Below are 23348 nucleotides of genomic sequence, written 5' to 3'. Positions count from 1 at the left end.
AGAGGAGATCTTATTGAAACATACAAGATTCTGAGGGGACTCGATAGGGTAGATGCTGAGAGGATGTTACCCCTCATGGGGGAATCTAAAACTAGGGGGTATAGTCTCAGAATAAGAGGTCGCCCGTTTAAGACGGAAATGAGGAGGAATTTCTTCTCCCAGAGGGTCGTGAATCTTTGGAATTCTTTACCCCAAAAAGCTGTGGAGGCTGATTCATTGAATACATTCAAGGCTGAGTTAGACAAATTTTTGATCAGCAAGGGAGTCAAAGGATATGGGGAAAGGGCGGGAAAGTGGAGTTGAGGTAAAAATCCGATCAGCCATGATCTCATTGAATGGCGGAGCAGGCTCGAGGGGCCGAATGGCCTACTCCTGCTCCTATCTCTTATGGTCTTAAGGCACGGCCGCCAATGGCAATGTTTATGGAGAGCGGAGGATTGGAACAGTCAGTTCTGGGATTATGACAAAGGCACGGATGAGGGTTTCAGCGGCGGATGGACTGAGGCAGGAGTGGGGAGGGTGATGTTGTGAAGGTGGAAGTAGGTGGACTTTGTGCTGGAGCAGATATGGGGTCAGAAGCTCATGTCAGGGATGAATCTGGCGCCAAGATTGCAGAGGCTTCAATCAGACTTACGACCAGTCAATCTGTTTTTGGTGGTGTTGGTCGAGGGAGAACATTGGTCACGACCCTGGGAGAAGTCCTTCCTTGTCTTCAAGGAAGGGTTTGGATTAACGTGTCATCTGAAGGTGGGCACCTTTAACAATGCTGCACTCGCTGAGTACTGCAATCAGTGTTCGCCGAGATTACCATCTCAAGTCCTGCTTGGGTAAACACCAATAACATAAAACATTGACTACAGAATGGGATCCATTAGCTCATTTCTTAAAGTAGCAGAAAATTGCAGTCACAGCTCTGTCGGGTTAAGATCAGTCACAGGCAGGTTATAGTGAGAGGGCTGCTCGTGTGTGCTTAGGCATTGAGTTTTCAGTCTCCATAATACATCCCTCCCTCCTCACCTGGGAACACTGTGTCCTGAGCCACACAAATCAATCGTAACAAGCAGAGCATAGGGAGGGAGAAATCAGCCAGGCCCCTGATCACTATCAAGTGAGTCAGCTAAAAAGTGCAGATGTGTGAATGTCAAGTGAGGATAAGAATGGGCTTGGCTGAGGTACTCGTCAGGGTCAAATTTTCTTTCCACACTTGCTGTCTAGGCTCTTTGGAGTGGCCAGGGGCTGGGGGCAGCCCCACACAATCCAGCAACTTCAGGGGAGAAGAGAAAATTGGGGCAAAATTCGCTTCTAAAAGCTTTCCACTTACACTGTGAACGAACAGACAGAAAGAGGGTGGGGGGTGGACTCAAGGGCAGGCAGCCCGCGGACGCGCGCACCCCGAGAGCAGGCAGCCCGCGGACGCGCGCACCCCGAGAGCAGGCAGCCCGCGGACGCGCGCACCCCGAGAGCAGGCAGCCCGCGGACGCGCGCACCCCGAGAGCAGGCAGCCCGCGGACGCGCGCACCCCGAGAGCAGGCAGCCCGCGGACGCGCGCACCCCGAGAGCAGGCAGCCCGCGGACGCGCGCACCCCGAGAGCAGGCAGCCCGCGGACGCGCGCACCCCGAGAGCAGGCAGCCCGCGGACGCGCGCACCCCGAGAGCAGGCAGCCCGCGGACGCGCGCACCCCGAGAGCAGGCAGCCCGCGGACGCGCGCACCCCGAGAGCAGGCAGCCCGCGGACGCGCGCACCCCGAGAGCAGGCAGCCCGCGGACGCGCGCACCCCGAGAGCAGGCAGCCCGCGGACGCGCGCACCCCGAGAGCAGGCAGCCCGCGGACGCGCGCACCCCGAGAGCAGGCAGCCCGCGGACGCGCGCACCCCGAGAGCAGGCAGCCCGCGGACGCGCGCACCCCGAGAGCAGGCAGCCCGCGGACGCGCGCACCCCGAGAGCAGGCAGCCCGCGGACGCGCGCACCCCGAGAGCAGGCAGCCCGCGGACGCGCGCACCCCGAGAGCAGGCAGCCCGCGGACGCGCGCACCCCGAGAGCAGGCAGCCCGCGGACGCGCGCACCCCGAGAGCAGGCAGCCCGCGGACGCGCGCACCCCGAGAGCAGGCAGCCCGCGGACGCGCGCACCCCGAGAGCAGGCAGCCCGCGGACGCGCGCACCCCGAGAGCAGGCAGCCCGCGGACGCGCGCACCCCGAGAGCAGGCAGCCCGCGTACGCGCGCACCCCGAGAGCAGGCAGCCCGCGGACGCGCGCACCCCGAGAGCAGGCAGCCCGCGGACGCGCGCACCCCGAGAGCAGGCAGCCCGCGGACGCGCGCACCCCGAGAGCAGGCAGCCCGCGGACGCGCGCACCCCGAGAGCAGGCAGCCCGCGGACGCGCGCACCCCGAGAGCAGGCAGCCCGCGGACGCGCGCACCCCGAGAGCAGGCAGCCCGCGGACGCGCGCACCCCGAGAGCAGGCAGCCCGCGGACGCGCGCACCCCGAGAGCAGGCAGCCCGCGTACGCGCGCACCCCGAGAGCAGGCAGGCCGCGGACGCGCGCACCCCGAGAGCAGGCAGGCCGCGGACGCGCGCACCCCTAGAGCAGGCAGGCCGCGGACGCGCACACACTGAGTGGGACCGTACAATGCACGTGTACACAGGTCATGGAGATGGTGGGGCCGATAACGCATTGGACAGCAGCTCTTCATGTGCGGAGGCCTGAGGCCGACTCTGCACTTGATGAGCCTTAATCTGGCCGACCGGTGACTGGAGTTCTGGGAGCCTGCACACACGTGGAGTTGCTGCCCATTGCGTTAGCGGCCCCAGGATCGCCATGACCCGTACATGTGTTCGTGTCGCAGTCGCTCTCAGTGTGCAAGGCTACAAAGAGTAGCCAAAATAGGGGGCTTCTCTGTAATCTCACTGGAGCAGTGCCCTGCTGGCTCAGCGCTCAGAATGGGGGTGGGGGTGGGGGTGGGGGGTGTGGGCTGGGCACTCATCTCCCTTCCTCTCCCCCACTCGAGGTTCAGTAAAGATGGAAATGTCAGCATCACCTTACTCAGGGCACCGAGGGAGCAGCAGTCGTGGCAGCTCCACACCACAACTACTCTTTCCACGCGTGTGCTTTTCTTTTAAAAATTCATTCACGGGATGTGGGCGTCGCTGGCGAGGCCAGCATTTATTGCCCATCCCTAATTGCCCCTTGAGAAGGTGGTGGTGAGCCGCCTTCTTGAACCGCTGCAGTCCGTGTGGTGACGGTTCTCCCACAGTGCTGTTAGGAAGGGAGTTCCAGGATTTTGACCCAGCGACGATGAAGGAACGGCGATATATTTCCAAGTCGGGATGGTATGTGACTTGGAGGGGAACGTGCAGGTGGTGTTGTTCCCATGTGCCTGCTGCTCTTGTCCTTCGAGGTGGGAGAGGTCACAGGTTTGGGAGGTGCTGTCGAAGAAGCCTTGGCGAGTTGCTGCAGTGCATCCTGTGGATGGTACACACTGCAGCCACAGTGCGCCGGTGGTGAAGGGAGTGAATGTTTAGGGTGGTGGATGGGGTGCCAAACAAGCGGGCTGCTTTGTCCTGCATGGTGTCGAGCTTCTCGAGTGTAGTTGGAGCTGCACTCATCCAGTGGAGAGTTCAACAAGAGTGGCTCGGTAGCACCACTACTGACCGAGCTGGCTGAGTCCTGAAGGACATAGCTGCTAGACTGGGCCTGTGGCAGGTGGTGAGCGAACCAACACGAGGGAAAAACCTACTTGACCTCGTCCTCACCAATCTACCTGTCGCAGATGCATCTGTCCATGACAGTATTGGTAGGAGTGACCACCGCACAGTCCTCATGGAGACGAAGTCCCGTCTTTGCACTGAGGGCAGCATCCAACGTGTTGTGTGGCACTACCACCGTGCTAAATGGGATAGATTCAGAATAGGTCTAGCAGCTCAAAACTGGGCATCCAGGAGGCGCTGTGGGCCATCAGCAGCAGAATTGTATTCCAGCACAATCTGTAACCTCATGGCCCGGCATATTCCTCACTCTACCATTACCAACAAGCCAGGGGATCAACCCTGGTTCAATGAGGAGTGTAGAAGAGCATGCCAGGAGCAGCACCTGGCGTACCTAAAAATGAGGTGCCAACCTGGTGAAGCTACAACTCAGGACTACATGCGTGCTAAACACCAGAAGCAACATGCTACAGACAGAGCTAAGCGATTCCACAACCAACGGATCAGATCAAAGCTCTGCAGTCCTGCCACATCCACCACCACCTTCTCAAGGGCAATTAGGGATGGGCAATAAATGCTGGTCTCGCCAGCGACGCCCACATCCCGTGAACGAATAAAACAAAATAATCAATAAGGCTAATGGAATGCTGGCCTTTATTTCTAGAGGACGAGAGTACAAGGGGGCAGAAGTTATGCTGCAGCTATACAAAACCCTGGTTAGACCGCACCTGGAGTACTGTGAGCAGTTCTGGGCACCGCACCTTCGGAAGGACATATTGGCCTTGGAGGGAGTGCAGCGTAGGTTTACTAGAATGATACCCGGATTTCAAGACTTTAAGTTACGAGGAGAGATTACACAAATTGGGGTTGTATTCCCTGGAGTTTCGAAGGTTAAGGGGTGATCTGATCGAAGTTTATAAGATATTAAGGGGAACGGATAGGGTGGATAGAGAGAAACTATTTCTGCCGGTTGGGGATTTTAGGAGTAGGGGGCACAGTCTAAAAATTAGAGCCAGACCTTTCAGGAGCGAGATTAGAAAACATTTCTACACACAAAGGGTGGTAGAAGTTTGGAACTCTCTTCCGCAAACGGCAATTGATACTAGCTCAATTGCTAAATTTAAATGTGAGATAGATAGCTTTTTGGCAACCAAAGGTATTAAGGGATATGGGCCAAAGGCAGGGATATGGAGTTAGATCACAGATCAGCCATGATCTTATCAAATGGCGGAGCAGGCATGAGGGGCTGAATGGCCTACTCCTGTTCCTGTGTTCCTAAACTAGCAGGGAACATAAAAACTGACTGGAAAAGCTTCTATAAATATGTCAAGAGAAAAAGATTAGTGAAGACAAATGTAGGTCCCTTACAGTCAAAAATGGGGGAAATTATAATGGGGAACAAAGAAATGGCAGAACAATTAAACACATACTTTGGTTCTGTCTTCACAAAGGAGGACACAAATAACCTCCCGGAAATGTTAGGGAACCAAGGGTCTAGTGAGGGGGAGGAACTGAAGGAAACCAGTATTTGTAAAAAATATAGTGTTTGGGAAATTAATGGGGCTAAAGGCTGACAAATCTCCAGGGCCTGATAATCTACATCCCAGAGTAGTAAAGGAAGTGGCCCTGGAAATAGTGGATGCATTGGTGATCATCTTCCAAAATTCTATGGACTCTGCAACAGTTCCTACAGATTGGAGGGTGGCAAATGTAACCCCACTGTTTAAAAAAGGAGGGAGAGAAAAAAACAGGGAACTTTTGACCAGTTAGCCTAACATCAGTAGTGGGGAAAATGCTAGACTTTATTATAAAAGATGCAATAACAGAACACTTGGAAGGCATTAACGGGATTGGACAAAGTCAGTATGGGTTTATGAAAGGGAAATCATGCTTAACAAATCTACTGGAGTTTTTTGAGGATGTAACTAGTAGAATAGAGAGGGGAGAACCAGTGGATGTGGTGTATTTGGATTTTCAGAAGGCTTTTGATAAGGTCCCACACAAGAGGTTAGTGTGCAAAATTAAAGCACATGGGATTGTGGGGAATATACTGGCATGGATTGAGAATTGGTTGACAGACAGGAAACAGAGAGTAGGAATAAACGGGTCTTTTTCCGGGTGGCAGGCAGTGACTAGTGGGGTACCGCAGGGATCAGTGCTTGGGCCCCAGCTATTCACAATATATATCAATGATTTGGATGAGGGAACTAAATGTAATATTTCCAAGTTTGCAGACGACACAAAGCTGGGGTGGAATGTGAGCTGTGAGGAGGATGCAAAGAGGCTCCAATGTGATTTAGACAAGTTGGGTGAGTGGGCAAGAACATGGCAGATGCAGTATAACGTGGATAAATGTGAGGTTATCCACTTTGGTTGTAAAAACAGAAAGACAGATTATTATCTGAATGGTGATAGATTGGGAAAAGGGGAGGTGCAACGAGACCTGGGTGTCCTTGTACACCAGTCACTGAAAGCGAGCATTCAGGTGCAGCAAGCAGTTAGGAAGGCGAATGATATGTTGGCCTTCATTGCAAGAGAATTTGAGTACAAGAGCAGGGATGTCTTACTGCAGTTGTACAGGGCCTTGGTGAGACCACATCTGGAGTACTATGTGCAGTTTTGGTCTCCTTATCTGAGGAAGGATGTCCTTGCCATGGAGAGAGTGCAACGAAGGTTTACCAGACTGATTCCTGGGATGGCAGGACTGACGTATGAGGAGAGATTGGGTCGACCAGGCCTATATTCACTAGATGTAAGGAGTCTTACAACACCAGGTTATAGTCCAACAGCTTTATTTAAAATCACAAGCTTTCGGAGGCTTCCTCCTTCGTCAGGTGAGTGTGGGATTCCATGAAAGGTTACCGCATATATCGTCAGAGAACAATGCCTGGTGATTACAGATAATCTTTCCAACTGCCCGTTATCAAGGCAATCAAAGGAGTTGAATAGTGTTCAGACAGAGAGACATTACATACACGACTACTGAATATACAAACGGCCAGATTATCTGTAATCACCAGGCATTGTTCTCTGACTATATATGCGGTACCTTTCATGGAATCCCACACTCACCTGACGAAGTAGAAAGTCTCCGAAAGCTTGTGATTTTCAAATAAAACTGTTGGACTATAACCTGGTGTTGTAAGACTCCTTACATTTGTCCACCCGAGTCCATCACCGGCATCTCCACATCATATATTCACTAGAGTTTAGAAGAATGAGAGGTGATCTCATCGAAACATACAAAATCCTAACAGGACGAGACAGACTAGATACAGGGAGGATGTTCCTGATAGCTGGGGAGTCCAGAACCAGGGGTCACAGTCTCAGGATATGGGGTATGTCATTTACAACCGAGATAAGGAGAAATTTCTTCAGTCAGAGGGTGGTGAACCTGTGGAATTCTCTACCACAGAAGGCAGTGAGGCCAAGTCATTAGATGTATTCAAGAAGGAGATAGATATATTTCTTAATGCAAAAGGGATCAAGGGATATGGGGAAAAAGCGGGAACAGGGTACTGAGTTAGACGATCAGCCATGATCATTTTGAATGGCGGATCAGGCCCGAAGGGCCGAATGCCCTACTCTTGCTCCTATTTTCTATGTTTCTATGTAAAGTGATGGAAGGTGTCGTCGACAGTGCTATCAAGCAGTACTTACTCACCAATAAGCTGCTCACTGATACCCAGTTTGGGTTCCGCCAGGACCACTCAGCTCCAGACCTCATTACAGCCTTGGTCCAAACATGGACAAAAGAGCTGAATTCCAGAGGTGAGGTGAGAGTGACTGCCCTTGACATCAAGGCAGCATTTGACCGAGTGTGGCAGCGAGGAGCCCCAGTAAAATTGAAGTCAATGGGAATCAGGGGGAAAACTCTCCAGTGGCTGGAGTCATACCTAGCACAAAGGAAGATGGTAGTGGTTGTTGGAGGCCAATCATCTCAGCCCCAGGGCATTGCTGCAGGAGTTCCTCAGGGCAGTGTCCTAGGCCCAACCATCTTCAGCTGCTTCGTCAATGACCTTCCCTCCATCATAAGGTCAGCAATGGGGATGTTCGCTGATGATTGCACAGTGTTCAGTTCCATTCGCAACCCCTCAAATAATGAAGCAGTCCGAGCCCGCATGCAGCAAGACCTGGACAACATCCAGGCTTGGGCTCATAAGTGGCAAGTAACATTCGTGCCAGATAAGTGCCAGGCAATGACCATCTCCAACGAGAGAGAGTCTAACCACCTCCCCTTGACATTCAACGGCATTACCATCGCCGAATCCCCCACCATCAACATCCTGGGGGTCACCATTGACCAGAAACTTAACTGAAGATTGGAGGGTAGCAAATGTTGTGCCTTTGTTTAAGAAGGGCGGCAGGGAAAAGCCTGGGAACTACAGACCAGTGAGCCTGACATCTGTAGTGGGTAAGTTGTTAGAGGGTATTCTGAGGGACAGAATCTACAGGCATTTGGAGAGGCAGGGACTAATTAGGAACAGTCAGCATGGTTTTGTGAGAGGAAAATCATGTCTCACGAATTTGATTGAGTTTTTTGAAGGGGTAACCAAGAAGATAGATGAGGGCTGTGCAGTAGACGTGGTCTACATGGACTTCAGCAAAGCATTTGACAAGGTACCGCATGGTAGGTTGTTACATAAGGTTAAATCTCATGGGATCCAAGGTGAGGTAGCCAATTGGATACAAAATTGGCTTGACGACAGAAGACAGAGGGTGGTTGTCGAGGGTTGTTTTTCAAACTGGATGCCTGTGTCCAGCGGTGTGCCTCAGGGATCGGTGCTGGGTCCGCTGTTATTTGTTATTTATATTAATGATTTGGATGAGAATTTAGGAGGCATGGTTAGTAAGTTTGCAGATGACACCAAGATTGGTGGCATTGTGGACAGTGAAGAAGGTTATCTAGGATTGCAACGGGATCTTGATAAATTGGGCCAGTGGGCCGATGAATGGCAGATGGAGTTTAATTTAGATAAATGTGAGGTGATGCATTTTGGTAGATCGAATCGGGCCAGGACCTACTCCGTTAATGGTAGGGCGTTGGGGAGAGTTATAGAACAAAGAGATCTAGGAGTACAGATTCATAGCTCCTTGAAAGTGGAGTCACAGGTGGATAGGGTGGTGAAGAAGGCATTCAGCATGCTTGGTTTCATTGGTCAGAACATTGAATGCAGGAGTTGGGATGTCTTGTTGAAGTTGTACAGGGCATTGGTGAGGCCACACTTGGAGTACTGTGTACAATTCTGGTCACCCTATTATAGAAAGGATATTATTAAACTAGAAAGAGTGCAGAAAAGATTTACTAGGATGCTACCGGGACTTGATGGTTTGACTTACAGGGAGAGGTTAGACAGACTGGGACTTTATTCCCTGGAGAGTAGGAGGTTAAGGGGTGATCTTATAGAAGTCTATAAAATAATGAGGGGCATAGATAAGGTCGATAGTCAAAATCTTTTCCCAAAGGTAGGGGAGTCTATAACGAGGGGGCATAGATTTAAGGTGAGAGGGGAGAGATACAAAAGGATCCAGAGGGGCAATTTTTTCACTCAAAGGGTGGTGAGTGTCTGGAACGAGCTGCCAGAGGCAGTAGTAGAGGCGGGTACAATTTTGTCTTTTAAAAAGCATTTGGACAGTTACATGGGTAAGATGGGTATAGAGGGATATGGGCCAAGTGCAGGCAATTGGGACTAGCTTAGTGGTATAAACTGGGCGACATGGACATGTTGGGCCGAAGGGCCTGTTTCCATGTTGTAACTTCTATGATTCTATGATTCTATATAAATACTGTGGCTACGAGAGCAGGTCAGAGGCTGGGTATTCTGCGGCGAGTGACTCACCTCCTGACTCCCCAAAGCCTTTCCACCATCTACAAGGCACAAGTCAGGAGTGTGATGGATTTTTTTTTTATTCGTTCATGGGATGTGGGCGTCGCTGGCAAGGCCGGCATTTATTGCCCATCCCTGAATGTCAAGGGAAGGTGGTTAGACTCTCTCTTGTTGGAGATGGTCATTGCCTGGCACTTGTCTGGCGTGAATGTTACTTGCCACTTATGAGCCCAAGCCTGGATGTTGTCCAGGTCTTGCTGCATGCGGGCGGGGCCTGCTTCATTATCTGAGGGGTTGCGAATAGAACTGAACACTGTGCAAACATCAGCAAACATCCCCATTTCTGACCTTATGATGGAGGGAAGGTCATTGATGAAGCAGCTGAAGATGGTTGGGCCTAGGACACTGCCCTGAGGAACTCCTGCAGCAAAGCCCTGGGGCTGAGATGATTGGCCTCCAACAACCACTACCATCTTCCTTTGTGCTTGGTATGACTCCAGCCACTGGAGAGTTTTCCCCCTGATTCCCATTGACTTCAATTTTACTAGGGCTCCTTGGTGCCACACTCGGTCAAATGCTGCCTTGATGTCAAGGGCAGTCACTCTCACCTCACCTCTGGAATTCAGCTCTTTTGTCCATGTTTGGACTAAGGCTGTAATGAGGTCTGGAGCAGAGTGGTCCTGGCGGAACCCAAACTGAGCATCGGTGAGCAGGTTATTGGGGAGTAAGTGCTGCTTGATAGCACTGTCGATGACACCTTCCATCACTTTGCTGATGATTGAAAGTCGACTGATGGGGCGGTAATTGGCCGGATTGGATTTGTCCTGCTTTTTGTGGACAGGACATACCTGGACAATTTTCCACATTGTCGGGTAGATGCCAGTGTTGTGGCTGTACTGGAACAGCTTGGCTAGAGGCGCAGCTAGTTCTGGAGCACAAGTCTTCAGCACTACAGCTGGGATATTGTCAGGGCCCATAGCCTTTGCTGTATCCAGTGCACTCAGCCGTTTCTTGATATCACGTGGAGTGAATCGAATTGGCCGAAGACTGGCTTGCATGATGGTGGGGATATCGGGAGGAGGCCGAGATGGATCATCCACTCGGCACTTCTGGCTGAAGATGGTTGCAAACGCTTCAGCCTTGTCTTTTGCACTCACGTGCTGGACTCCGCCATCATTGAGGATGGGGATGTTTACAGAGTCTCCTCCTCCAGTTAGTTGTTTAATTGTCCACCACCATTCACGACTGGATGTGGCAGGACTGCAGAGCTTTGATCTGATCCGTTGGTTGTGGAATCGCTTAGCTCTGTCCATAGCATGTTGCTTCCGCTGTTTAGCATGCATGTAGTCCTGAGTTGTAGCTTCACCAGGTTGGCACCTCATTTTTAGGTACGCCTGGTGCTGCTCCTGGCATGCTCTTCTACACTCCTCATTGAACCAGGGTTAATCTCCTGGCTTGTTGGTAATGGTAGAGTGAGGAATATGCCGGGCCATGAGGTTACAGATTGTGCTGGAATACAATTCTGCTGCTGCTGATGGCCCACAGTGCCTCATGGATGCCCAGTTTTGAGCTGCTAGATCTGTTCTGAATCTATCCCATTCAGCACGGTGGTAGTGCCACACAACACGTTGGATAGTGTCCTCAGTGCGAGGACGGAACTGTGCGGTGGTCACTCCTACCAATACTGTCATGGACAGATGCATCTGCGACAGGTAGTTTGGTGACGACGAGGTCAAGTAAGTTTTTCCCTCGTGTTGGTTCGCTCACCACCTGCCGCAGGCCCAGCCTGGCAGCTATGTCCTTCAGTACTCGGCCAGCAGTAGTGCTACCGAGCCACTCTTGGTGATGGACATTGAAGTCCCCCACCCAGAGTACATTTTGTGCCCTTGCTACCTTCAGTGCTTCCTCCAAGTGGTGCTCAACATTCATCAGCTGAGGGAGGGCGGTAGGTGGTAATCAGCAGGAGGTTTCCTTGCCCATGTTTGACCTGATGCCATGAGATTTCATGGGGTCCAGAGTCAATGTTGAGGACTCCCAGGGCCACTCCCTCCTGACTGTATATCACTGTACCGCCACCTCTGGTGGGTCTGTCCTGCCGGTGGGACAGGACATACCCAGGGATGGTGATGGAAGAGTCTGGGACGTTGGCTGAAAGGTATGATTCTGTGAGTATGGCTATGTCAGGCTGTTGCTTGACTGGTCTGTGGTGACAGCTCTCCCAATGTTGGCACAAGTCCCCAGATGTTCGTGAGGAGGACCTTGCAGGGTCGACTGGGCTTGGTTTGCCGTTGTCGTGTCCGGTGCCTCGTGGTCCGATGCCGGGTGGTCCGTCCGGTTTTATTCTTATTATGACTTTTCGTGGTGAGATTTTACAACTGAGTGGCTTGCTAGGCCATTTCAGAGGGCAATTAAGAATCAACCACATTGCTGTGGGTCTGGAGTCACATATAGGCTAGACCGGGTAAGAACGGCAGGTTTCCTTCCCTAAAGGACATTACTGAACCGGATGGGTTTTTACGACAATCCGGTAGTTTCATGGCCATCATTACTGGTACTAGTATTTTAATTCCAGATTTTATTTAATTAATTGAATTTAAATTCGCCAGCTGCCGTGGCGGAATTTGAACTCATGACTGGATTTTAGTCCAGGCCTCTGGATTACTAGTCCAGTAACATAACCACTATGCTACCGTACCCGTGCACCTGCACCTGTTCATGACACTTCAATGATCTATGTACCTGAACCCCTAGGTCCCTTTAGACATCCACAGTTTTTAACTTTTTACCATTTAGAAAGTACCCTGTTCTATCCTTTTTTGATCCAAAGTGGATGACCTCACATTTGTCTACATTGAATTCCATTTGCCACAGTTTTGCCCATTCACCTAATCTATCAATATTGCTTTGTAATTTTATGTTTTCATCTATACTGCTTACAATGCCACCAATCTTTGTGTCATCGGCAAACTTAGATATGAGACTTTCTATGCCTTCATCTAAATCGTTCATAAATATTGTGAATAATTGAGGCCCCAAGACAGATCCCTGCGGGACTCCACTAGTCACATCCTGCCAATGTGAGTACCTTCCCATTATCCCTACTCTCTGTCGCCTTTCGCTCAGCCAACTTCCTAACCAAGTCCGTACTTTTCCCTCGATTCCATGGGCTTCTATCTTAGCTATTCAGAACCTCTCTGGCCACAGGGGATGTGCCAGAGGACTGGAGAACCGCTAATGTAATACCATTATTCAAGAAGGGGAGTAGGGAAAAACCGGGGAACTACAGGCCAGTGAGCCTAACATCAGTGGTAGGAAAATTATTGGAAAAAATTCTGAAGGACAAAATTAGTCTCCATTTGGAGAAGCAAGGATTAATCAGGGATAGTCAACATGGCTTTGTCAAGGGAAGATCATGTCTGACTAATTTGATTGAATTTTTTGAGGGGGTGACTAGGCGTGTGGATGAGGGTAACGCAGTGGATGTGGTATACATGGATTTCAGTAAGGCCTTCGATAAAGTCCCCCACAGGAGACTGGTCAAGAAGGTACGAGCCCATGGAATCCAGGGTGCCTTGGCACTTTGGATACAAAACTGGCTTAGTGGCAGAAGGCAGAGGGTGATGGTCGAAGGTTGTTTTTGTGACTGGAAGCCTGTGGCCAGTGGGGTACCACAGGGATCGGTGCTGGGTCCCTTGCTGTTTGTGGTCTACATTAATGACTTGGATATGAATGTAAAAGGTATGATCAGTAAGTTCGCTGATGATACAAAGATTGGTAGGGTGGTAAATAGTGAGGAGGATAGCCTCAGTCTGCAGGACGATATAGATGGGTTGGTCAGATGGGCGGAACAGTGGCAAATGGAATTTAACCCGGAAAAGTGCGAGGTGATGCACTTTGGAGGGACTAACAAGGCAAGGGAATACACAATGAATGGGAGGACCCGAGGCAAGACAGAGGGTCAGAGGGATCTTGGTGTGCAAGTTCACAGATCCCTGAAGGCGGCGGAACAGGTAGATAAGGTGGTAAAGAAGGCATATGGGATACTTGCCTTTATTAGCCGAGGCATAGAATATAAGAGCAAGGAGGTTATGATGGAGCTGTATAAAACACTGGTTAGGCCACAGCTGGAGTACTGTGTGCAGTTCTGGTCGCCACACTACAGGAAGGATGTGATCGCTTTGGAGAGGGTGCAGAGGAGATTCACCAGGATGTTACCAGGGCTGGAGCGCTTCAGCTATGAAGAGAGACTGGGAAGATTGGGTTTGTTTTCCTTGGAGCAGAGGAGGCTGAGGGGGGACATGATTGAGGTGTACAAAATTATGAGGGGCTCAGATAGGATGGATACGAAGGAGCTTTTTCCCTTCGTTGAGGGTTCTATAACAAGGGGACATAGATTCAAGGTAAAAGGCGGGAGGTTTAGAGGGGATTTGAGAAAGAACTTTTTCACCCAGAGGGTGGTTGGAGTCTGGAACTCACTGCCTGAAAGGGTTGTGGAGGCAGGAACCCTCACAACATTCAAGAAGCATTTGGATGAGCACTTGAAATGCCATAGCATACAAGGCTACGGACCAAATGCTGGAATATGGGATTAGAGTAGACAGGGCTGATGGCCGGCGCGGACACGATGGGCCGAAGGGCCTCTATCCGTGCTGTATGACTCTATGACTCTGTGACTAACAGTCTCTTATGTGGGACCTTATCAAATGCCTTCTGGAAGTCCATATAAATAACATCCATTGACATTCCCCTGTCCACTACTTTAGTCACCTCTTCAAAAAATTTAATCAGGTTTGTCAGGCACGACCTACCTTTCACAAATCCATGCTGGCTCTCTCTGATTAACTGAAAATTCTCGAGGTGTTCAGTCACCCTATCCTTAATTATTGACTCAGCATTTTCCCCACAACAGATGTTAGGCTAACTGGTCTATAATTCCCCGGTTTCCCTCTCTCTCCTTTCTTAAAAAGCAGAGTGACATGTGCAATTTTCCCATCCAGGAGGACAGTTCCTGAATCTAGAAACTTTGAAAGATTATAGTTAGTTTACTCTCATACTCTATTTTTCCCCTCATAATCAATCTCTTTGTCCTCCTTTGCTGAATTCTGAACTGCTCCCAATCCTCAGGCTTGCTGCTTTTTCTGGCAATTTTATATGTCTCCTCTTTGGATCGAATACTATCCCTAATTTCTTTTGTAAGCCACGGTTGAGCCACCTTTCCTGTTTTATTTTTGCACCAGACAGGAATGAATAATTGTTGTAATTCCTGCACACGTTCTTTAAACATTAGCCATTGCCTATCCACCGTCATCCCTTTTAGTGAAGTTCCCCAATCTATCATAGCCAACTCGCACCTCATACTTTCGTAATTTCCTTTATTTAGATTCAGGACCCTAGTTTCGGATTCAACTACTTCACTCTCCATCTTAATGAGGAATTCTATCATGTTGTGGTCACTCTTCCCTAAGGGACCCCGCACAACAAGATTGTTAATTAATCCTTTCTCATTGCACAATACCCAGTCTAGGATCGCCTGTTCTCTAGTTGGTTCCTCAATGTATTGGTCTAGAAATCCATCACGTACACACTCCAGGAATTCCTCCCCCACAGTATTAATGCTAATTTGGTTTGACCAATCTATATGTAAATTAAAGTCACCCATGATTATAGTTGTACCCTTCTTGCATGCGTCTCTAATTTCCTGTTTAATGCCCTCCCCGACATCTCCACTACTGTTTGGGGGCCTATAGACAACCCCCACCAACGTTTTCTGCCCCTTGGTGTTTCTTAGCTCCACCCATACAGATTCCACATCCTGATTTTCTGATCCAATCTCCTTCCTCACTATTGCATTGATTTCCTCCTTTACTAACAACACTACCCCACCTCCTTTCCCTTTTTGCCTGTCCTTCCTAAATATTGAATACCCCTGGATGTTCAGTTCCCATCCTTGGTCACCCTGCAGCCATATCTCTGCAATCGCAACTATATCATAACCGTTAATATCTATCTGCACTGTTAATTCATCTAGCTTATTGCAAATGCTCCACGCATTAAGACACAATGCCTTTAGACTTGTCTTTTTAAGATTGCTTGTCATCTTAGTTTTATTTTGCACTTTGGCCCGATTTGTTTTTCGCTCTTGTTTTCTCTGCCTTCCACTATTGCTTGTTCCCTTTCAGTCTTTTGTTTCGATCCTTGTTTCCCCCTCCTCTGTCTCCCTGCTCAGGTTCCCAACCCCCTGCCATTCTAGTTTAAACCTGAGAATGATAGAAGTTTACAACATGGAAACAGGCCCTTCGGCCCAACATGTCCGTGTCGCCCAGTTTATACCACTAAGCTAGTCCCAATTGCCTGCACTTGGCCCATATCCCTCTATACCCATCTTACCCATGTAACTGTCCAAATGCTTTTTAAAAGACAAAATTGTACCCGCCTCTACTATTGCCTCTGGCAGCTCGTTCCAGACACTCACCACCCTTTGAGTAAAAAAATTGCCCCTCTGGACCCTTTTTTATCTCTCCCCTCTCACCTTAAATCGATGCCCCCTCGTTATAGACTCCCCTACCTTTGGGAAAAGATTTTGACTATCCACCTTATCTATGCCCCTCATTATTTTATAGACTTCTATAAGATCACCCCTTAACCTCCTACTCTCCAGGGAAAAAAGTCTCAGTCTATCCAACCTCTCCCTATAAGTCAAACCATCAAGTCCCGGTAGCATCCTAGTAAATCTTTTCTGCACTCTTTCTAGTTTAATAATATCCTTTCTATAATAGGGTGACCAGAACTGTACACAATATTCCAAGTGTGGCCTCACCAATGCCCTGTACAACTTCAACAAGACATCCCAACTCCTGCATTCAATGTTCTGACCAATGAAACCAAGCATGCTGAATGCCTTCTTCACCACCCTATCCACCTGTGACTCCACTTTCAAGGAGCTATGAACCTGTACTTCTAGATCTCTTTGTTCCATAACTCTCCCCAACACCCTACCATTAACGGAGTAGGTCCTGGCCCGATTCGATCTCCCAAAATGCATCACCTCACATTTATCTAAATTAAACTCCATCTGCCATTCATCGGCCCACTGGCCCAATTTATCAAGATCCTGTTGCAATCCTAGATAACCTTCTTCACTGTCCACAATGTCACCAATCTTGGTGTCATCTGCAAACTTACTAACCATGCCTCCTAAATTCTCATCCAAATCATTAATATAAATAACAAATAACAGCGGACCCAGCACCGATCCCTGAGGCACACCGCTGGACACAGGCCTCCAGTTTGAAAAACAACCCTCGACAACCACCTTCTCCAACAACACTAGCAAACACCCCTGCGAGGACATCGGTCCCGGTGCTACTTGGGTGTAACCTGTCCAGGTGAAGATTGAGAGTAGACTGATGGGGCGGTAATTGGCCGGATTGGATTTGTCCTGCTTTTTGTGGACAGGACATACCTGGGCAATTTTCCACATTGTCGGGTAGATGCCAGTGTTGTAGGTGTACTCAAACAGTTTGGCTAGAGGCGCGGCTAGTTCTGGAGCACAAGTCTTCAGCACTACAGCTGGGATGTTGTTGGGGCCCATAGCCTTTGCTGTATCCAGTGCACTCAGCCGTTTCTTGATATCACGTGGAGTGAATCGAATTGGCTGAAGACTGGTTTCTGTGATAGTGGGGATATCGGGAGGAGGCCGAGATGGATCATCCACTCGGCACTTCTGGCTGAAGATGGTTGCAAACGCTTCAGCCTTGTCTTTTGCACTCCCATGATGGCGGAGTTCAGCACGTAAGAGGGGGATGTTTACAGAGCCTCCTCCTCCCGTTAGTTGTTTAATTGTCCACCACCATTCACAACTGGATGTGGCAGGACTGCAGAGCTTTGATCTGACCCATTGGTTGTGGAATCGCTTAGCTCTGCCGATAGCATGTTGCTTCTGGTGTTTAGCCTGCATGTAGTCCTGAGTTGTAGCTTCACCAGGTTGGCACCTCATTTTTAGGTACGCCTGGTGCTGCTCCTGGCATGCTCTTCTACACTCCTCATTGAACCAGGGTTGATCCCCAGGCTTGCTGGTAATGGTAGAGTGAGGAATATGCCGGGCCATGAGGTTACAGATTGTGCTGGAATAGAATTCTGCTGCTGATGATGGCCCACAGTGACTCATGGATGCCCAGTCTTGAGCTGCTAGATCTGTTCTGAATCTATCCCATTTAGCACGGTGGTAATGCCACACAACATGTTGGATGGTGTCCTCAGTGCGAAGACGGGACTTCGTCTCCATGAGGACTGTGCGGTGGCCAGTCCTACCAATACTGTCATGAACAGATGCATCTGCGACAGGTAGATTGGTGAGGACGAGGTCAAGTATGTTTTTCCCTCGTGTTGATTCACTCACCACCTGCCGCAGGCCCAGTCTAGCAGCTATGACCAGGACTTGGCCAGCTCGGTCAGCAGCGGTGGTGCCAAGCCACTCTCTGTGATGGACATTGAAGTCCCCCACCCAGAGTACATTCTGTGCCCTTGCTACCTTCAGTGCTTCCTCCAAGTGGTGCTCAACATTCATCAGCTGAGGGAGGACGGTAGGTGGTAATCAGCAGGAGGTTTCCTTGCCCATGTTTGACCTGATGCCATGAGATTTCATGGGGTCCAGAGTCAATGTTGAGGACTCCCAGGGCCACTCCCTCCTGACTGTATATCACTGTACTGCCACCTCTGGTGGGTCTGTCCTGCCGGTGGGACAGGACATACCCAGGGATGGTGATGGAAGAGTCCTGGACGTTGGCTGAAAGATATGATTCTGTGAGTATGGCTATGTCAGGCTGTTGTTTGACTTGTCTGTGGGACAGCTCTCTCAATGTTGGCACAAGTCCCCAGATGTTAGTGAGGACACACGTGGCCCCCCCACCCCCCCTCAGTGTTATCAATTGAAGGTGAAATTGCTGTGGTTATCACGCACACGCGCTCTCACACACACACACAATAAACAGAAGCTCTTTATGCAGGGGTCGAAAGTTTATCTGAATCTTTGCATTCCACTGAGCAATCGAAAGTTTATAACATACAATTTCTACACGTCTGATAAGAGCTCGAGGGCTTTTACCTTTCAGCTGTGATAATCTATGACATATCAAGGTTAATGTTTAACGCAGCATCGAGTCAGGAAGCTTAAAAGAGGCACTGTCATCAACTGCCTGAACCCGCCAGAGCAAGAGGCCTGGCAACAGATGCAGGCGACCAAAAGCTTGATCAAAGAGGTAGGTTTTAAGGAGTGTCTTAAAGGAGGAGAGAGAGGCGGAGAGGTTTAGGGAGTGAATTCCAGAGCTTAGGGCCTAGACAGGATGAGGTCCTACAAGCTGAATTTAGGGAGTTAGGAGTTTAACTAAAGAGTAGGACCTCAAAGGTAGTAATCTCAGGATTGCTACCAGTGCCACGGGCAAGTCAGAGTAGGAATGACAGGATAGCTAAGATGAATACGTGGCTTGAGAGATGGTGCAAGAGGGAGGGATTCAAATTCCTGGGCCATTGGAACCGGTTCTGGGGGAGGTGGGACCAGTACAAATTGGACGGTCTGCATCTGGGCAGGACTGGAACCAATGTCCTAGGGGGAGTGTTTGCCAGTGCTGTTGGGGAGGGTTTAAACTAATGTGGCAGGGGGATGGGAACCGATGCAGGAAGTCAGTGGGAAATAAAATGGTGACAGAAACAAAAGGCAGTAAGGGAGAGTGTACAGAACATGACCGGACAGATGGTCTGAGAAAGCAGGGCAAAGACCAAGGGAAGTCTAGATTAAACTGCATTTATTTCAATGCAAGAAGTCTGATGGGCAAGGCAGATGAACTCAGGGCATGGATGGGTACATGGGACTGGGATGTTATAGCTATTACTGAAACATGGCTAAGGGAGGGGCAGGACTGGCAGCTCAAATGTTCCAGGGTACAGATGCTATAGGAAAGATAGAGCAGGAGGTAAGAGAGGAGGGGGAGTTGCGTTCTTGATTAGGGAGAACATCACGGCAGTAGTGAGAGGGGATATATCCGAGGGTTCGCCCACTGAGTCTATATGGGTAGAACTGAAAAATAAGAAGGGAGAGATCACGTTGATAGGATTGTACGACAGACCCCCAAATAGTCAACGGGAAATTGAGGAGCAAATATGTAAGGAGATTACAGACAGCTGCAAGAAAAATAGGGTGGTAATAGTAGAGGACTTTAACTTTCCCAACATTGACTGGGACAGCCATAGCATTAGGGGCTTGGATGGAGAGAAATTTGTTGAGTTTATTCAGGAGGAATTTCTCATTCAGTATGTGGATGGCCCGACTAGAGAGGGGGCAAAACTTGACCTCCTCTTGGAAAATAAGGAAGGGCAGGTGACAGAAGTGTTAGTGAGGGATCACTTTGGGACCAGTGATCATAATTCCATTAGTTTTAAGATAGCTATGGAGAAGGATAGGTCTGGCCCAAAAGTTAAAATTCTAAATTGGGGAAAGGCCAATTTTGATGGTATTAGACAGGAACTTTCAGAAGTTGATTGGGAGAGTCTGTTGGCAGGCAAAGGGACGTCTGGTAAGTGGGAGGCTTTCAAAAGTGTGTTAACCAGGGTTCAGAGTAAGCACATTCCTTATAAAGTGAAGGGCAAGGCTGGTAGAAGTAGGGAACCTTGGATGACTCGGGAGATTGAGGCACTAGTCAAAAAGAAGAAGGAGGCATATGACATGCATAGGCAGCTGGGATCAAGTGGATCCCTTGAAGAGTATAGAGATTGCCGGAGTAGAGTTAAGAGAGAAATCAGGAGGGCAAAAAGGGGATATGAGATTGCTTTGGCAGATAAGGCAAAGGTGAATCCAAAGAGCTTCTACAAATACATAAAGGGCAAAAGGGTAACTAGGGAGAGAGTCGGGCCTCTTAAGGATCAACAAGGTCATCTATGTGCGGAACCACAAGAAATGGGTGAGATCCTGAATGAATATTTCACATCGGTATTTACGGTTGAGAAAGGCATGGATGTTAGGGAACTTGGGGAAATAAATAGTGATGTCTTGAGGAGTGTACATATTACAGAGAGGGAGGTGCTGGAAGTCTTAACGCGCATCAAGGTAGATAAATCTCCGGGACCTGATGAAATGTATCCCAGGACGTTATGGGAGGTTAGGGAGGAAATTACGGGTCCCCTAGCAGAGATATTTGAATCATCGACAGCTACAGGTGAGGTGCCTGAAGATTGGAGGGTAGCAAATGTTGTGCCTTTGTTTAAGAAGGGCGGCAGGGAAAAGCCTGGGAACTACAGACCAGTGAGCCTGACATCTGTAGTGGGTAAGTTGTTAGAGGGTATTCTGAGGGACAGGATCTACAGGCATTTGGAGAGGCAGGGACTAATTAGGAACAGTCAGCATGGTTTTGTGAGAGGAAAATCATGTCTCACGAATTTGATTGAGTTTTTTGAAGGGGTAACCAAGAAGATAGATGAGGGCTGTGCAGTAGATGTGGTCTACATGGACTTCAGCAAAGCCTTTGACAAGGTACCGCATGGTAGGTTGTTACATAAGGTTAAATCTCATGGGATCCAAGGTGAGGTAGCCAATTGGATACAAAATTGGCTTGACGACAGAAGACAGAGGGTGGTTGTAGAGGGTTGTTTTTCAAACTGGATGCCTGTGTCCAGCGGTGTGCCTCAGGGATCGGTGCTGGGTCCGCTGTTATTTGTTATTTATATTAATGATTTGGATGAGAATTTAGGAGGCATGGTTAGTAAGTTTGCAGATGACACCAAGATTGGTGGCATTGTGGACAGCGAAGAACGTTATCTAAGATTGCAACGGGATCTTGATCAATTGGGCCAGTGGGCCGATGAATGGCAGATGGAGTTTAATTTAGATAAATGTGAGGTGATGCATTTTGGTAGATCGAATCTGGCCAGGACCTACTCCGTTAATGGTAGGGCGTTGGGGAGAGTTATAGAACAAAGAGATCTCGGAGTACAGATTCATAGCTCCTTGAAAGTGGAGTCACAGGTGGATAGGGTGGTGAAGAAGGCATTCGGCATGCTTGGTTTCATTGGTCAGAACATTGAATGCAGGAGTTGGGATGTCTTGTTGAAGTTGTACAGGGCATTGGTGAGGCCACACTTGGAGTACTGTGTACAGTTCTGGTCACCCTATTATAGAAAGGATATTATTAAACTAGAAAGAGTGCAGAAAAGATTTACTAGGATGCTACCGGGACTTGATGGTTTGACTTACAGGGAGAGGTTAGACAGACTGGGACTTTTTTCCCTGGAGAGTAGGAGGTTAAGGGGTTATTTTATAGACTTCTATAAAATAATGAGGGGCATAGATAAGGTCGATAGTCAAAATCTTTTCCCAAAGGTAGGGGAGTCTATAACGAGGGGGCATAGATTTAAGGTGAGAGGGGAGAGATACAAAAGGGTCCAGAGGGGCAATTTTTTCACTCAAAGGGTGGTGAGTGTCTGGAACGAGCTGCCAGAGGCAGTAGTCGAGGCGGGTACAATTTTGTCTTTTAAAAAGCATTTGGACAGTTACATGGGTAAGATGGGTATAGAGGGATATGGGCCAAGTGCAGGCAATTGGGACTAGCTTAGTGTTATAAACTGGGCGACATGGACATGTTGGGCCGAAGGGCCTGTTTCCATGTTGTAACTTCTATGATTCTATGATACAGCTGAAGGCACGGCCGCCAATGGTGGGGTGATTAAAATCGGGGATGTGCAAGAAGCCAGAATTGGAAGAGAGATCTGAGGGTTGTAGGGCTGGAGGAGGTTACAGAGATAGGGAGGGGCGAAGGCCATGGAGGGATTTAAACAAAGATGAGAATTTTTTTAAAAGGTGCTGAGGACCGGGAGTCAATGTAGGACAGTGAGTACAATACAACCCTTCAACAAGGTTAAACAACTAAAAAGAATCTTCACTGCAACTGAAGGGTTCAAATAACAGGAAACAAATTAAACAGGAGCATCATCTCATCAGGAACAGAGTAAAGCTCCCTCTACACTGTCCCATCAAACACTCCCAGGGCAGGTACAGCATGGGTTAGATACAGAGTAAAGCTCCCTCTACACTGTCCCATCAAACACTCCCAGGGCAGGTACAGCACGGGTTAGATACAGAGTAAAGCTCCCTCTACACTATCCCATCAAACACTCCCAGGGCAGGTACAGCACGGGTTAGATACAGAGTAAAGCTCCCTCTCCACTGTCCCATCAAACACTCCCAGGGCAGGTACAGCATGGGTTAGATACAGAGTAAAGCTCCCTCTGCACTGTCCCATCAAACACTCCCAGGGCAGGTACAGCACGGGTTAGATACAGAGTAAAGCTCCCTTTGCACTGTCCCATCAAACACTCCCAGGGCAGGTACAGCACGGGTTAGATACAGAGTAAAGCTCCCTTTGCACTGTCCCATTGATGTGCTTTGATCCAATCTTGAAAATTGCACCAGTGTAGTAGCTCAAGGCTCCTTGTTGCCTCTCGTAGTTCAGTGTCGTTTTGTACCAAATTGTAGCTCTACCCAATAGAAGCTGGACCGCGATTGTGCCAAACATGTTACATAAGATCTATGGGGCCTCTCAGTCTGGGCTGGAGTTGAAGCCAGGTCCTTCACTGAAGGTCAGAGCTCTGATCACTCAGTCCCTTTTACCCCCAATCAGTCGTTGTGTTAAAGTAGCTGACAGTGCAGCCCGAGGTCTCCCTGTGACGGACACTCACCCTGCATTGTTACTGACAGCTGTGATACCCTTGACGCCAGTCTTCAGCAAAGCATTGATCAGGTTTTCTGGGATGCCGCATAACCCAAAACCTAAGA

The 23348-nt window shown here is 49.2% G+C and overlaps 1 protein-coding gene across 1 annotated transcript in view; it reads right to left on the bottom strand.

Moving 5' to 3' along the window:
• Window positions 1–23348, bottom strand: part of oxct1a (3-oxoacid CoA transferase 1a) — a 214384-nt gene that overhangs the window by 53740 nt on the left and 137296 nt on the right. The window contains exon 3 of the mRNA XM_067982085.1: window positions 23252–23342. Within this exon, the coding sequence (XP_067838186.1) occupies window positions 23252–23342 (91 nt within the window). The remainder of the gene's footprint in view (window positions 1–23251; window positions 23343–23348) is intronic.

Source organism: Heptranchias perlo, chromosome 4 (assembly GCF_035084215.1).
Source record: "Heptranchias perlo isolate sHepPer1 chromosome 4, sHepPer1.hap1, whole genome shotgun sequence".
NCBI lineage: Eukaryota > Metazoa > Chordata > Chondrichthyes > Hexanchiformes > Hexanchidae > Heptranchias > Heptranchias perlo.
This window is presented reverse-complemented; position numbering and strand designations above follow the sequence as displayed.